Below are 14,239 nucleotides of genomic sequence, written 5' to 3'. Positions count from 1 at the left end.
TGAGACACGTTAATGTCCTCTGGAGCTGCTTTCCTTCTGAGAGGCAGCAATGTAAGCAAAAGCAATATCCATTGATAGGATAAGCAGAATATATGGTTCCAAGACAAAGAAATATAAAGCATAAACAAATATTTTAAGAAGAAGTTAAAGGATAAATTAGTGCTGTATAAAAAAAAGACAAGGAGTTGAAATTGGATCGATGGGCCTAATGGCCTCTTTCTGTGGTGTAATGTTCTGTGATTCTATTCTATCCCTTAGATTTGTGGCTATAGCAATTGCTCCACAGCGTCTTGTGCTAAGAGTAAACCTAAAGCCTGCCTCCAAGCAGATTGCATGCCTGCAGAAAATGTGTGTTCCAAATTCTAGTGTGGCAAGGATTTTCAAGTTGTCAGGATTGACATTTACAATCAGCTAGAGCAAAGCAGATTGCAAAACTGTGCATAAATATTCAGACAATGTTTATTTTGAGAATGATTTGCATCAAAATAGAATGAAATAATTACATCAGCATGAATGATGGTTGAGTGACACTCTCCAGGTCTGATTGATATGGAGAGTGAAAATCTGACTTTAGCTGCAGTTTAACTGATAGCTGTGCTCATTTCTGGAAGCGTAGACAAGCCAGTTTGGTGGATTTCATCCAAAAAGAATCCAAGAAAGACTTGTTCTTAAATTTGCAGTTCTGGTTATTTCCCTGGCCATTCTAGCTTTTTATTGTAAATGCAAGAAAATGAGATTTCAAACACTTATACTGTGATTTCTTGAGGCCCAAAGATCCAGGCACTTCAGTTGCATCTATTCTGCAGTTGCTCAATATTTTAAATAGACTACAGCAAACCATTGTGGGATAACATCTGAATGACTGCCTTGTGTTGGCACTCACTATGATGCTGGAATAGTAGTAGAACTAGTGACTCCACAGTGTGAAGTATCTCAATCACATCCAGGGATGTCTTCCAACCCATACTGACATCAGATAAAAAGCTAATGTTACTTCAGGATTACAGTGAGCTCCAAGTCAAGTTGGTCATTCAGGTCTATCCCAGAATCTTTTACAGTAGTCCAATTAAAATACCAAATATTTTAAAATCTGGGCACACACGTCTAATAGAGTTGGCATTTTTGTGCTTAAATGATAACAGGTGCAGAAGAGGCCAGAACTACAGGCACTCTGTTAGCTGTAGGGAAGGTAATGCCAGAGACTGATTTGAAACCAAGAAAGAATTTTAAAAATCAATGCGATGCTGAACCAGAAGATATTGTAGGTCGGTGAAAACAGTGTTTTTAACTGGATGAGACAAGTGAGGACCTGGACGGCAAGGTTTTGAATGAGATCAGGTTTGTGTGCTATATTAACCTGCTGGAAGACTTTCATTGCCTCTTCCATATTTTACAGGTAACACCATGACTGTGTCCTACATGTCTGGACTAACTCTAGGATCTGCAGTGGCCTACGTCACATTCAGCTTGACCAGTATGTCTCACACTTCATGTATTCACACTGAAACAATCAACGGTTCTTTCACCACAGGACTCTAAACAAAGGCTCTCTTCACAATCTCACTAGGGGTGAGCAAATGTACAGAATTTCAATTCAATTGGCCATGTGGCTTGGATAAAGCTTTAAAGTCTTTACCCAATCCAAACCAAACTGATCCCCTCCACCTTGGGAGAGGCTGTTGCAATGTCACTTCCTCTGCAAATAGTGCTGAGACTGACTTGCATTCACATGAGCTGTTACAGCCATGTTTACCTTAGAGTTTGACTTTGTGCTTTACTGATTAGTTATTTCTTGGGTCTCACAAGTCAGCTTGAAACTTGGTCTTCTAACCACATCTGGGATAAGTCAAACATTTCCAATTGAGTCATGAGACTGAAGGTAAAAAGCCTTCCAGTTCACTGTTTCTACAAGGTTTATATTAATGCTAATCATGTTGATTTGTATGCCGCTCCTCTGTATTCCACATAAAATTTAAGGCATCGTAAGGAATAGCAGTGCTTGCTGCTGACGTCGCTCAGGCCAGTGTCAGCCCTAATCTGACATCCGGCATTATCCACAATGCATGTAGATATCTGAGTTCAAAAGCATGAAATGTTTTGGAAAAGTAAATGAGGAGAAACTATTCCCCATGGCATTAGAGTCAGTAACAGGATATAAAATAATTGTCAAAAGAAGCAGAGGTGGCACGAGGAAAAACAAGATGAGATGTTACAGTCTGGATTTCACTGCCTGTGAGGGTGCAGAAGCAAATTAAATAATAACTTTCAAAAGGGAATTGGAGGAATTCATGAAATATAAGATTTGCAGAGCCTTTGGGAAAAGTCAGGGGAAGTGGGAGTCATTGGATGGTGCTTATAAACAGCTGGAACAAGCACAGTGGGTGCAATGCCTCCTCTGCCTTCTGTCCCGTTTCATTTTGAGTTTGTATGTCTTTAGATTTCAGAGATTAATGCAAACCCATTCTAAAATATTAATGATTTGGAACTTCACTAACTTAAAAATACTGTTTATTTCTTTTCAACTAACAATGTACTTTCATCAATTATTCAATGCGTCATCACAGAATCTGCCTGGATATGCACAAATCCGATTCTCTTAAGAGAAGAACAGCCGGTTGAGAAATGTCTCTGAAATCCATTCCGTTTCTCCCCTTCCTTGTACCCTGAAGGTGTTGGTGTGCAGCAATGTTCTCCTCAGAGTTGTCAACACTTCTTGAATGTCTTCCTGGAGGTTTTATCACATGACCTCCTGCCTAAAGTCAGCCCACCCCACACTCTCTATATTGGTTATCTGAATGGCCATCATCAAGTTGCTTCATGTAAGCCAATTGGAAGATGATCAGACTCATTTCCTCATTTTATGATTCTTGATTATCAAAATCACAGCGTATTTACTCAGGGCTCTTTGATGAACCTATGGTGATACCTGTTAAAGTCAGTACCAGAAGACAGATCTGGCTCCTCTATTTAAAGAACAAGCCAATGAATTGAACACAAAGTAGTGCAAGACAAATACCAGACTATTTTAAAGATACAACAGTGTCAATTTAAACAGCGTCTCTTTAAACTACAGCGCACAGAACTCTTTCTAAATGCGGGTGCTTGTTGGATAGTTCCAGATTTCAAGCTATAGGCATGTACTCAATCCAAGCCACCTGCGTCCCTTGGTGATTGATAGGGAATTTACCCAATCAACTGCATCCTAACTACTAGATATCTGTTTACCCAGTTTATCTTGTCTTTAGAGGCAGATTCAACTCTTACTTTCAAAAGGTAATTCGATAAATGCATGAAGGTTGTGGGAGAGAGTAGGGGATGCTATTAAATGGTTGGCATAATGGTCGGCACAGAGATTGTGGGCCAAAGAGCCTGTTCCTGTGCTGCACTGTTCTATGTTCTATTAGATAGCTTTACTGAAGATCCAGAACAGGTACAATAAGCTTAATGACCATCTTCTATACTGTATTTATGGCTTCACATAACCTAAAAGTATATATGACCTTGCCTTCATCCATAAAAATGACATGATATCTTACTTTATATCCAGTAAATGATAGGATCATCCATCATGAAAATGATTGGTAGATCCAACCAGAAAGAACAAGTTATAATATTTTATGTGCAAGGGTTCTCCTGTGATTGATGCGCATTAAGGTGTCTTTATTTTTCTTGCAGGGTAAATGAAGAAATACTAAGGGGTATTTAAATCATCCTTCAGAAACATTGCTTGTTGCGTGCCATCTCAGATACATAGACTACTTTCCCCAATCTGTCTGGAACTTCGTTTCGGCTGTGCCTGTCCTATAGGATTAGATGGGATCTTCAGAATGGATAAGAAAAGAGTTTGAAGATGCCTCAGGAAGAAATGTCACTCATTGAGATCATGGATAGGCTTTTCTCTTGACTTTACTTAAAACGTTAGAGTCCTAAAACTTTATCTAAGAGTGCCTGGTCATTACCATTTTTTGTTTGTCTGTAAGCATCAACCATTTCACAGTATGTATGTCCACTTACAGAAGGACTTCTTTCTTCTTGGTAACTGAATGTGGCTTTTGTGACTAGCTTGGAAGAAGTGAGAGAGGAAGTTGTAATTCTCTGAGGTAATATTCAGTAGTATTTTTCACAAGAGGTTAATTGGCTTATCATGTTTTGTTGATGACTGCTTTATAGTATATTTGCACCACATTTCTTAAAAAAAACACCAAAAATTATGCTCTGTACATTCATCAGAATGTACTTGCATATGGCTTTAATCTTGTCCTGTATTTTGTTCTATAATAATTCAGTGGAGACTGTCAATCGTGAACATAAACATAGTGAGACTCTTTAGAGTGAAAAAAAAATTCATTTATAGTGTAGCTAAACACTTCAGCACTCTAGTCTGGTAACAGTAAGTATAAGAGTCCTGATGTTTCAGTATCCAATGAATGATGGGGTATGCCCCCATATCAAACTGGAAGGATGCTTGTCATTCTTTCTGAGCCCAATAAATGTACTTTTTTAAAGACCTTCTCTGCAATTTATCTTCAAGGAGTTCTGTCCCAGGTTAGTAAGCTTTGAAGTCTACAATGTCACATTAGCGTCCTACCTTCTTTAATTGAAAGTAAATAAACACATGAAAGATAAAGTAGATTATGCTGACAGAAAGATGAACTAAGGTCACAGCAGTTAGTGACACTGCCTTACAACTCCAGTAATCCAGGTTCAATCCTGACCACGGGTGCTGTCTGTGTGGAGTTTGCACATTCTCACTGTGACCACAGGGGTTTCCCTTGGGTGATTTGGTTTTCTCTCACATCCCAAAGACAGGTTAGTAGGTTAATTGATCACTGTAAATTACCTCTTAGTGTAGGTAAGTGGCAAAAAGAATCAAAGGGAAGTTGATGGGCATGTGAGTGGGAGCAAGGTGCAGGATTACTGGGAAATAAGAAGGGACTGGGATGGGACTGATGGGATTACTCTGCTAGGAGCCTATATACGGACCTGATGGACTAAATGGACTCTTTCTGTGTCTTAATGAGTAAGAACAAGAGTGGGGGGCGGGGGTGGCTTGAATATAAAAAAAGTACTGCAGATGTTGGAAATCTGAAATAAAAAACAGAAAATGCTGAAAACAACAGGTCAGACAACATCTGTGGAAAGAGAGACAGAATTAATGTTTCAGGTCTGAGACCTGACATAAGAACTCAATGAGAAGGGGCATATCTGGAGCATTAACACCAGCAGGGATTTGATGGGCCAAATGGTCTCTTTCTGTGCTGCACATTTTAATTCTGAAAGTTTGTTCAGGGGAGCTCTTTGATCCTTAAGGTTTATGACCGGATGAGGTTAAAGTGGATTGATGAGGAGGATTGGAGGGTGGCGAATGTTGTCCCCTTATTCAAAAAGGATAGTCCAGGGAATTACAGACCGGTGAGCCTTACATCTGTGGTCGATAAGCTGTTAGAAAGGATTCTAAGAGATAGGATCTATGAGCATTTGGAGAAACATGGACTGATTAGGGACAGCCAGCACGGCTTTGTGAAGGGAAGATCTTGCCTCACAAGCCTGATAGAGTTCTTTGAGGAGGTGACCAGGAAGATTGATGAGGGTAGTTCAGTGGATATGGTCGACGTGGATTTTAGTAAGGTGTTTGACAAGGTTCCGCATGGTAGGCTTCTTCAGAATGTCAGAGGCCAAGGGATCCGGGGAAGCTTGGCCATGTGGATTCAAAATTGGCTTGCCTGTAGAAAGCAGATGGTTGTGGTGGAGGGAGTGCATTCAGATTGGAGGGCTGTGACTAGTGGTGTCCCGCAGGGATCGGTTCTGGGACCTCTACTTTTTGTGATATTTATTAACGACTTAGATGAGGGGTTGGAAGGCTGGGTTAGCAAGTTTGCAGGTGACACAAAGATTGGTGGTGTTGTGGATAGTGTGGAGGGCTGTAGAAGCTCGCAGAGGGATATTGATAGGATGCAGAGCTGGGCTGACAAGTGGCAGATGGAGTTCAATCCAGAGAAGTGTGAGGTGGTACACTTTGGAAGGACAAACTCCAAGGCGGAGTACAAGGTAAATGGCAGGATTCTGGGCAGTGTAGAGGAGCAGAGGGACCTGGGGGTTCATATCCACAGATCACTGAAAGTTTTCTCGCAGGTGGATAGGGTAGTTAAGAAAGCTTACGGGATGTTAGTTTTCATAAGTCGGGGGATCAAGTTTAAGAGCTGCGAAGTGATGATGCAGCTTTACAAAACTCTGGTTAGGCCACACTTACAGTACTGTGTCCAGTTCTGGTCGCCTCATCATAGGAAGGATGTGGAGGCATTGGAAAGGGTGCAGAGGAGATTTACCAGGATGCTGCCTGGATTAGAGAGTATGGATTATGAGGAGAGACTAAAGGAGCTAGGGCTGTTCTCATTGGAGAGAAGGAGGATGTGGGGAGACATGATAGAGGTATACAAGATATTTAGAGGAATAGATAGAGTGGACAGCCAGTGCCTCTTTCCCAGGGTGCCAATGCTCAAAACAAGAGGACATGGCTTTAAGGTATTGGGTGGGAAGTTCAAGGGTGATGTCAGAGGGAGGATTTTCACCCAGAGAGTGGTCGGTGCATGGAATGCGCTGCCTGGGGTGGTGGTGGAGGCTGATACATTGGACAAGTTCAAGAGATTGTTAGATAAGCATATGGAGGAATTTAAGTTAGAGGGATATGTGGGAGGAAGGGGTTAGATAGTCTTAGGAGTGGTTTGAAGGGCGGCACAACATGGTGGGCCGAAGGGCCTGTATTGTGCCGTATTGTTCTATGGTTCTAAGTTTGCCACTAGATACAACATTTTATGAAATATATAATTAAGATCTTTTTAAGTGTCAGCTAAAAACCTGTTACAGTATAATCATTCCTTTCAAAGGTAGATGTGAACAGCTCGCCTGTAATAATTTTTAGGAGTAATGAAATGCAAAGGTTTCCCAGTCTCTGAACGTGATGCTGTGAAAATAGAACTAAACCTAAAGTAGCTTGACCAGCAATTCTTATTTACTTATTGCTAATGACTCTCAAACAAAACTGAAAATCTTGAGTCAAGCTAGAAGCTGAACCTTCTGACAATTCAGTCTAATAGTCACCCCCTTTCTGGAATACTCAATGGAATAAAGAAACAAAAATGGGTCTTTTAGCCCCTCAAGCCTGATCTTCATTTACTTCTTAAACCTCAAAGCTGGAAGATATGTACAATAAGGCTGAAGTCCATGCAAAGTTGAATATGATAATCTAAACTAGCATACTGCTGTTAGACCCCAAACAGTTTTCCAAGAGTGGAGATTTACTTCACCCCATGAAGACTCGTGCATCATCTGATTTAACTGAGCATCTCCTAGATAGCATCCTGGGGTTGTATTTAATAATAAAAAAAATTGTAGCAAGATGAGTTGGGATCATCAGTAGGCAGAACAACACCTCTGAACAAATGTTTAGCAAGTTGGCTGAAATAAATCAGTGAGACAGATTTTGTCCCTCAGATTCTGCTGCATCGCCTGAGAGGGACCTGCCACATCTACTGTTGCCTTGTGTGGAGAGACCTTGGTAAAATCTTTGGTTGCAAGTTTAAGTGGGTATTAGAGTATCGGCCTCCCATTGTCCTCCCTCCCTTACATTTAACTCCATTAACTTCAATGGTGCCAATGACAAAGACAAATTTGTAGCCCCTTTAAATTGTAAGTACATGGGTTACATTACTATTCTGTGTCAAATCTTCTTGTGTGTAATCTTGCTTTGTGCCTTGAAAAATATTCCAGTTTTAAAAGTAACAGGCATAAAATACAGTGCCAGAATTGTACTACTGCCTGGAATTGGAGTGCCGTTTAACATAATAGTGTTGATATGGATTTCAAATTTTCATATATGGTGAATGTTCCCACACAGACTCATGGAGAAAAATGGTATAGATGCACTTAAGGGGTAGTTAGGTATGTTACGTGAGGAAAATGTGAATGTAAGATTATACATAGGGTAAACATAAGAACATAAGAAATAGGAGCAGGAGTAGGCCGTCTGGCCCATTGAGCCTGCTCTGCCATTCAATAAGATCATGGCTGATCTGGCCGTGGACTCAGATCCACCTACCTGCCTTTTCCCCATAACCCTTAATTCCCCTACTATGCAAAAATCTATCTAACTGTATTTTAAATATATTTAATGAGGTAGCCTCTGCTGCTTACCTGGGCAGAGAATTCCACAGATTCACTGCTCTCTGGGAAAAGCAATTTCTCCTCATCTCCATCCTAAATCTATTCCCTCAAATCTTGAGGCTATGTCCCCTAGTTCTAGTCTCATCTACCAGTGGAAACAACCTTCCTGCCTCTACCTTATCTATCCCTTTCATAATTTTATATGTTTCTATCAGATCCCCTCTCATTCTTCTGAATTCCACCAAGTATAGTCCCAGGCAACTCAGTCTCTCCTCATAGCTCAACCCCCTCATCTCCAGAATCAATCTGGTGAATCTCCTCTGCAGCGCCTCCAAAGCCAGTATATCTTTCCTCAAGTAAGGAGACCAGAACTGCACGCAGTACTCCAGGTGCGGCCTCACCAGTACCCTGTACAGTTGCAGCATAACCTCCCTGCTCTTAAGTTCAATCCCTCTAGTGATGAAGGCCAGCATTCCATTTGCCTTCTTGATAACCTGTTGCACCTGCAAACCAACCTTTGCAATTAATGCACAAGCACTCCCAAGTCCCTCTGCATAACAGCATGCTGCACTCTTTCACCATTTAAATGATAATCTGATCTTCTATTTTTCCTTACAAAGTGGATGACCTTGCACTTACCAACATTGTACACCATCTGCCAGACCCTTGCCCACTCACTTAACCTCTTTATATATCTCTCTGCAGACTCTCTGCATCTTCTGCACAATCTGCTTTTCCACTCAATTTAGTGTCATCAGCAAACTTAGATACACTACACTCGGTCCCCTCTTCCAAATCGTTAATGCATATTGTGAACATTCACGGGGCCAACACCGACCCCTGTGGCACCCCGCTCACCACTGATTGCCAACCAGAGAAACACCCATTTATCCCAAGTCTCTGCCTTCTATTGGTTAACCAATCCTCTATCCATGCTAATACATTACTCCCAACTCCATGCATCCTTATCTTATGGATAAGTTTTTAATGTGGCACCTTATCGTATGCCTTCTGGCAATCCAAGCACACAACATCCACCTATTCCCCTCTATCCACTGCGCTCATTATATCCTCAAATGAAGAAAGGCTCTTGCAGAGCATAAACACCAGCATAGACCGCTTGTGCCAAATGGCCTTTTTCTGTGCTGTAAGTAGTTTGTAAGCTAATAGTATGTGTGAAATCTAGCAACACTGTGTTATTGATCTTAGTTTCAGCTAAGTATTCACCAAATCTAATCATCTAGTTCCACTGTGAGCAAAAGAAGCCATTCACTTGTGACTGGAGTTTGAAATCTAAGTGCTTGCCCTGCACTGAGCATGCAGTCGTCACAACAGCAAAGCCACTGTAACATTGAAGGGAACAGGGAGGCCATATACAGGCAGGGTCTGGATGTTAATTTTTTGTGGAGATGATGCCAAACTGATTACTGCAAAATGCTTATATCCACAAAGAGGAAAATATTAGATAATCTTTTATTGGTATTATCATGTATATTTATTTGGCATTTGAAAAATTTAGTAGCAGTATTCCAGCTGATCCTACCACTGAGATAATTCAAGTTATGTTTTATTAGTCAATAGTAGTGACTGTGTCTGATTGCTGCTGTCTTTAGAAATAAAGTGTGCCTTGTACTGTATTATGAAGTATAAACAGAAAAGGGAGTTTATAGGAGATGGTTGTTGAAGATTATGCGGCTTTGGTACTGAGTAGATATTAGGTAGCATAGAACTGGCTACTCATTACACACCCCAGTCAATAAAATGCAGTAAATTGCTCCCATTTTGCCCATTGCAGGTCTCAGATTACCATGTCCCTGGCAGCTCTTTTGTTGATGCTTCCCAAGCTTTCAATCCTTTGTCTTTCACACCTTGTCTCCACACTGGCGCAGTGATGTAGCACACATTCCTTTACTCACTTCAGCAAGCCACTGCTGCTTGATATGGCCATACTGCACGACTTCAGTCTGTTCTTTTCACTCCTTTCTGTGCCCTGCTTCCATAAAGCATCTGCTTCTGCAAATGTAGCTGACCAATACTAACAACATATCCAGCTCAAGAGAGCTGAGCATCATAGCTCTATATTGCTATTGTCACCACCCTCCAATGTTTTGGTATCATTGATCTTGACCTCCCACTTAAAATTAAGTAAGATGCAAAGGTGGCATTGGAGTCTTTCCAGTGGTTAAATATCCATGTTGCACTTACAAAGGTCAGTCAACCTTCAGTTTGGTGGCAACCCTGATAACCACTTTGATGAACCACTTTGACCAAAGGCCTCTGAAAGAAATCAATTGCATATTGATCCTTGTGCTATCTCCCAGCAGACTTCCCCAAGACAGATGCACTCCTTGATCAAGCTCAATTCAAATTGACCACTAATAATCGATGCTTCAACATGTGGTTTCCCAGGAGTCAGTTTATGCACTGGTTCTGCATTCTTCAGACTAATTGTGAGCCCAGAGCTGTGAATCCAAATCTCACCAGCTGATTTTCATTTTTGTTTTATGCAACAACAATACGCTCAAGTTGTATAACATTTGGAGAGCTGACTGAAGCTTGTAACTAAAATAGATCACACAGTTTACCTTTACTTGAATTCATTTCACAGTCTACATGAAGATGCACAGTTGCAACTTCTAACATAACCCTGTAATAGAGTGCAAGTAGAACAGAGTCTATTACATGTCCTTATTTCCCAATGTTCCAAATCGGTTGCACAACATGTTGTCAATACACCCTCTGCCACCTGTCCACCGTTCCAACCCCACCATCATGGATTTGTGTCAGAACAAGCAAGGAACGTAGAACATAAAACAGTACGTAGAACATAAAACAGTACATAGAACATCGGCCCACAATGTTGTTCCGACATAGCTAATCCCTTCTACCTGCAGGACTTGTCTGGATGACTATATTTCCTCATAGGCTTCCAAGCTGCTTGAATGCTCCTAATCATTTGCCTGGCATCATCCAAAGAAGGATGATTTATTATCTGCACAAAAGCTAATCTCGTTTTAGATTTGCTTTCATGTTTTCAGAGAGTTTTTTTTGTACAGTTTCACTACAGATTTGAATAATTAAGAAAGTGGGAATTTGAACAAAATGTTAATCACTGATTTACACAGGGGCACACAGAATTTCTGAGCCAACCTTTATTCTGATTAATGTCCAATATTTCTTGGCAACCTTGTAAAGAACTTTTCACAATTCAGTTGCTTTTCATGGTCACCTCTTCCTTGCTGTGAGACAAGGTGTTAACTGGACAAAAGATGAATAAAATGTTCTTATTGAGAAACACCTTTAACATGGCAAATCTCGTGTGTTTGGGAAAGAACATGTGACTTTAAATCCAGTTGTGTTTCTGGGCTTTAAGTCTGTATCTGTTGTTGACTAACTGATAGAGATTGATAGTTGTGATTAGTCAGCCATGCCATCATTGGTGTATCATTTGACCATCAATGTGCATCTTTGTTTTTTTCCCTCTGATGATTCCTACTTACCTGACGTGATCTCACGGCCTTGCAATCAAATCCATAGTTACTGTGCAAATAGAAAAGTTGTATCAGTATTTCTTTTAGCCTTGCATTCTCTTTACCAATAGACACCTTCAAGGTGCTGCATTCTGTTGGGTAAAACCTGTTCGAAAACTTTTCATGTTTGAATTAATTTTATTAATGTTATTTTCATTTTTTTAATCTTTGCTAAGCTGTGCGTCGCTGAGAAAAGACGGAATGGAAAAGTGGGAGGAGTGGAGGGGTATGTAGGGGTGGAGGCAGGTTTGTAGAGAAACCTTGTCCCTTTGTAATTGGGGTGAAAGGTTTGGGCTTGTTCATTCTGTTCAAAATGACAAGATAGTATTTTTCAATGAGCAACAAATAAACTGCTGGAAGAACAGTTCAAGCAGTATCTGTGGAGGCAAAGCAATGATCGATGTTTCAGGTCAAGCCCCTGCATCAGGACTGATACAGGATCTCGACCCAAACATCAATCAACCCTTTGCCTCCACAGATGCTGCTTGACCCACTGTTTCTTCCACTAGTTTATTTTTTCCTCCAGATTCCAGCATCTGCAGTCTCTTGTGTCTCCAGTATTTTTCACTGCTGATTCCTGGCTTTCACTGACACACTGAGAAAGTACACCAGCAACATCTAGTGGCACAAATGAAAACAGCAACAACAAACATGTTACTTAAAGGCCAATTGTATTTCAAAGTACATAATAGTTGTTTTGCTCCAGTAAGCTAAAGCCTGGTCAGTGGAATTTCTTTAGACATGAATTTATTGAGTTTAAGATATTTTAAAGAAAATTCAAACCTGCAGTGCTAAAGGGATTAATAGAAATCTAACCATGCAGGTGCATTTGTGAGATTTGTTTGTGTATTTCCATGCACTCTTTTGCAGATAATAAACTCAAAGCAAAGTTAGAAAAATTATATTTACTTGCAGCTCAGTTGGCATATTAGTCATCACAACTTGGTTTCTTCAGGAACTGATATCATCACTGTACTGGCCTACAATTCAAACACTGTTAATTGGTGAAGATTGATTGAAACTAATTGTCTTAATGACTGTTGCAATCCTTTGACGTTTTGTGGTTTTTCTGTCTATTGTCATAGCAACCAGTGCATGTGCATTATTGAGCCACAAGAGTAATTCAATTGCTTGGCATCTAAGAAATAAAAAGCCCATGTACTGTTTTCATTTGAACTTTAGTTTACCCGCAATGCTTTATTCAAGACAGTCACCCAGCACTAAATGAAGCAGCCTTGTTACCGTCACTAATCAGGCTGCTTGCCACAAAGACATCTTTAGATCTCACTAAATATTGACAAGAGCATTAAATGTTGGTTGTTCCAAATCTCAAGCATGCTTTAAAACTTTTCTTGAAATAATATCAAAATACAAACACTGAGCATTTGAGGTTCTCAATAAAAGGGGAAGAATATCCATTTAGTCTCTCCATCCTGAATGCAGAAGCCGTTCAGAGAAGAAATTGAAGAAAATGAGAGCATAGGCAAGATAATGAAATGAGAAGGAAGCTTGCAGGAACGTTATGAAGTGTGTGAGAAGCAATTAGAAGAGACAAGTGGATGAGATAATACAATTTCATTTCATCAAATTAAATGTCATTCCTACCTCATTGCTGTCAATTTGCAGGCTGGAGCATTCACACATGGGCTCCATTTCATGTCTGTGGGATGATGTAATCTAATGCAACATAAAGCTGTATCTGTTATCTTGCAAAAGCAGGCTGAAATGAAGTACAGGGATTAACTAAAACTGGTTTCCTATCATATGATATTGGGTAGTCAGGAAACAGCAAATTAAATTGCTTTATAAGGGAGCTTCACATTAAACAGCTGTTGACTACAGTGTTTTAAAATTAAGGGTATACAATCTCAGTCAGAGTCTGTAGATCTTAACCCCCTTTTTTTCAGGTGCAGAAGGAAGAGTTTGCAGGTTTCTTAGTGACTGTCCACTGACCTTATGAGAATATTCTGACTGTCACATCAAAGTATTTAACTTCTTTACAGCTGTGCTGCTGGTTAAAGGTTATGTGTGAGGTGTTTGGTTACCCAGCCAACCAATGGGGATGCTTACAGGATAGAAGTGCTCATTTTGACTGAATAAGTGTGATGCTGGGATGATCAATTCCAACTGTGCAATCTGTTTTGTATAGAATACATGCCTTCTACATTCCTTCCATTTAACCTCTCTCCTTACTGCAGCTATCTGTTATCCTCCTCATACAGTTCCACAGCCCAGTCACCCTCCCTAATGTGTAGGGACTGATGTCTGAATTGTGAGAGGTCTCCCACAGATTAGTCAAGAAATTTCCTGACATAGTCATTCTCATAGAATCCAAGCTGACAAATAATGTACCAGACTTTCCCCATCACAACCCCTGGGTATGTCCTGTCCCACCACCATGACAGGTCCATCAGAGGTCATACCACAGTGGGAATCAGGCAGAAGAAAGTTACCCTCAACATTAAATACAAACCCTATGAGGTCTTGTCACATCAGGGCACACATGGGCAAGAAAACCTTCTCCTGATTAACCTTTCCCTCAACTGATG

The 14,239-nt window shown here is 40.4% G+C and overlaps 1 protein-coding gene across 7 annotated transcripts in view; it reads left to right on the top strand.

Annotated features, from left to right (window-relative positions):
* Positions 1–12,866, top strand: part of slc29a4a (solute carrier family 29 member 4a) — a 139,032-nt gene extending 126,166 nt beyond the window's left edge. For 5 of the 7 annotated variants that reach the window (XM_052021494.1, XM_052021493.1, XM_052021499.1 and 2 more), the window contains 2 exons: positions 1,397–1,569; positions 3,676–12,866. In XM_052021494.1, coding sequence (XP_051877454.1) covers positions 1,397–1,539 — 143 coding nt within the window. In that variant the 3' untranslated portion in view covers positions 1,540–1,569; positions 3,676–12,866. The remainder of the gene's footprint in view (positions 1–1,396; positions 1,570–3,675) is intronic. The other 2 variants (XM_052021497.1, XM_052021496.1) reach the window with 1 other exon arrangement.
* Positions 12,867–14,239: the final 1,373 nt, after the last annotated feature.

The sequence above is a fragment of the Pristis pectinata genome, chromosome 8, assembly GCF_009764475.1.
Source record: "Pristis pectinata isolate sPriPec2 chromosome 8, sPriPec2.1.pri, whole genome shotgun sequence".
Classification (NCBI taxonomy): domain Eukaryota; kingdom Metazoa; phylum Chordata; class Chondrichthyes; order Rhinopristiformes; family Pristidae; genus Pristis; species Pristis pectinata.
This window is presented reverse-complemented; position numbering and strand designations above follow the sequence as displayed.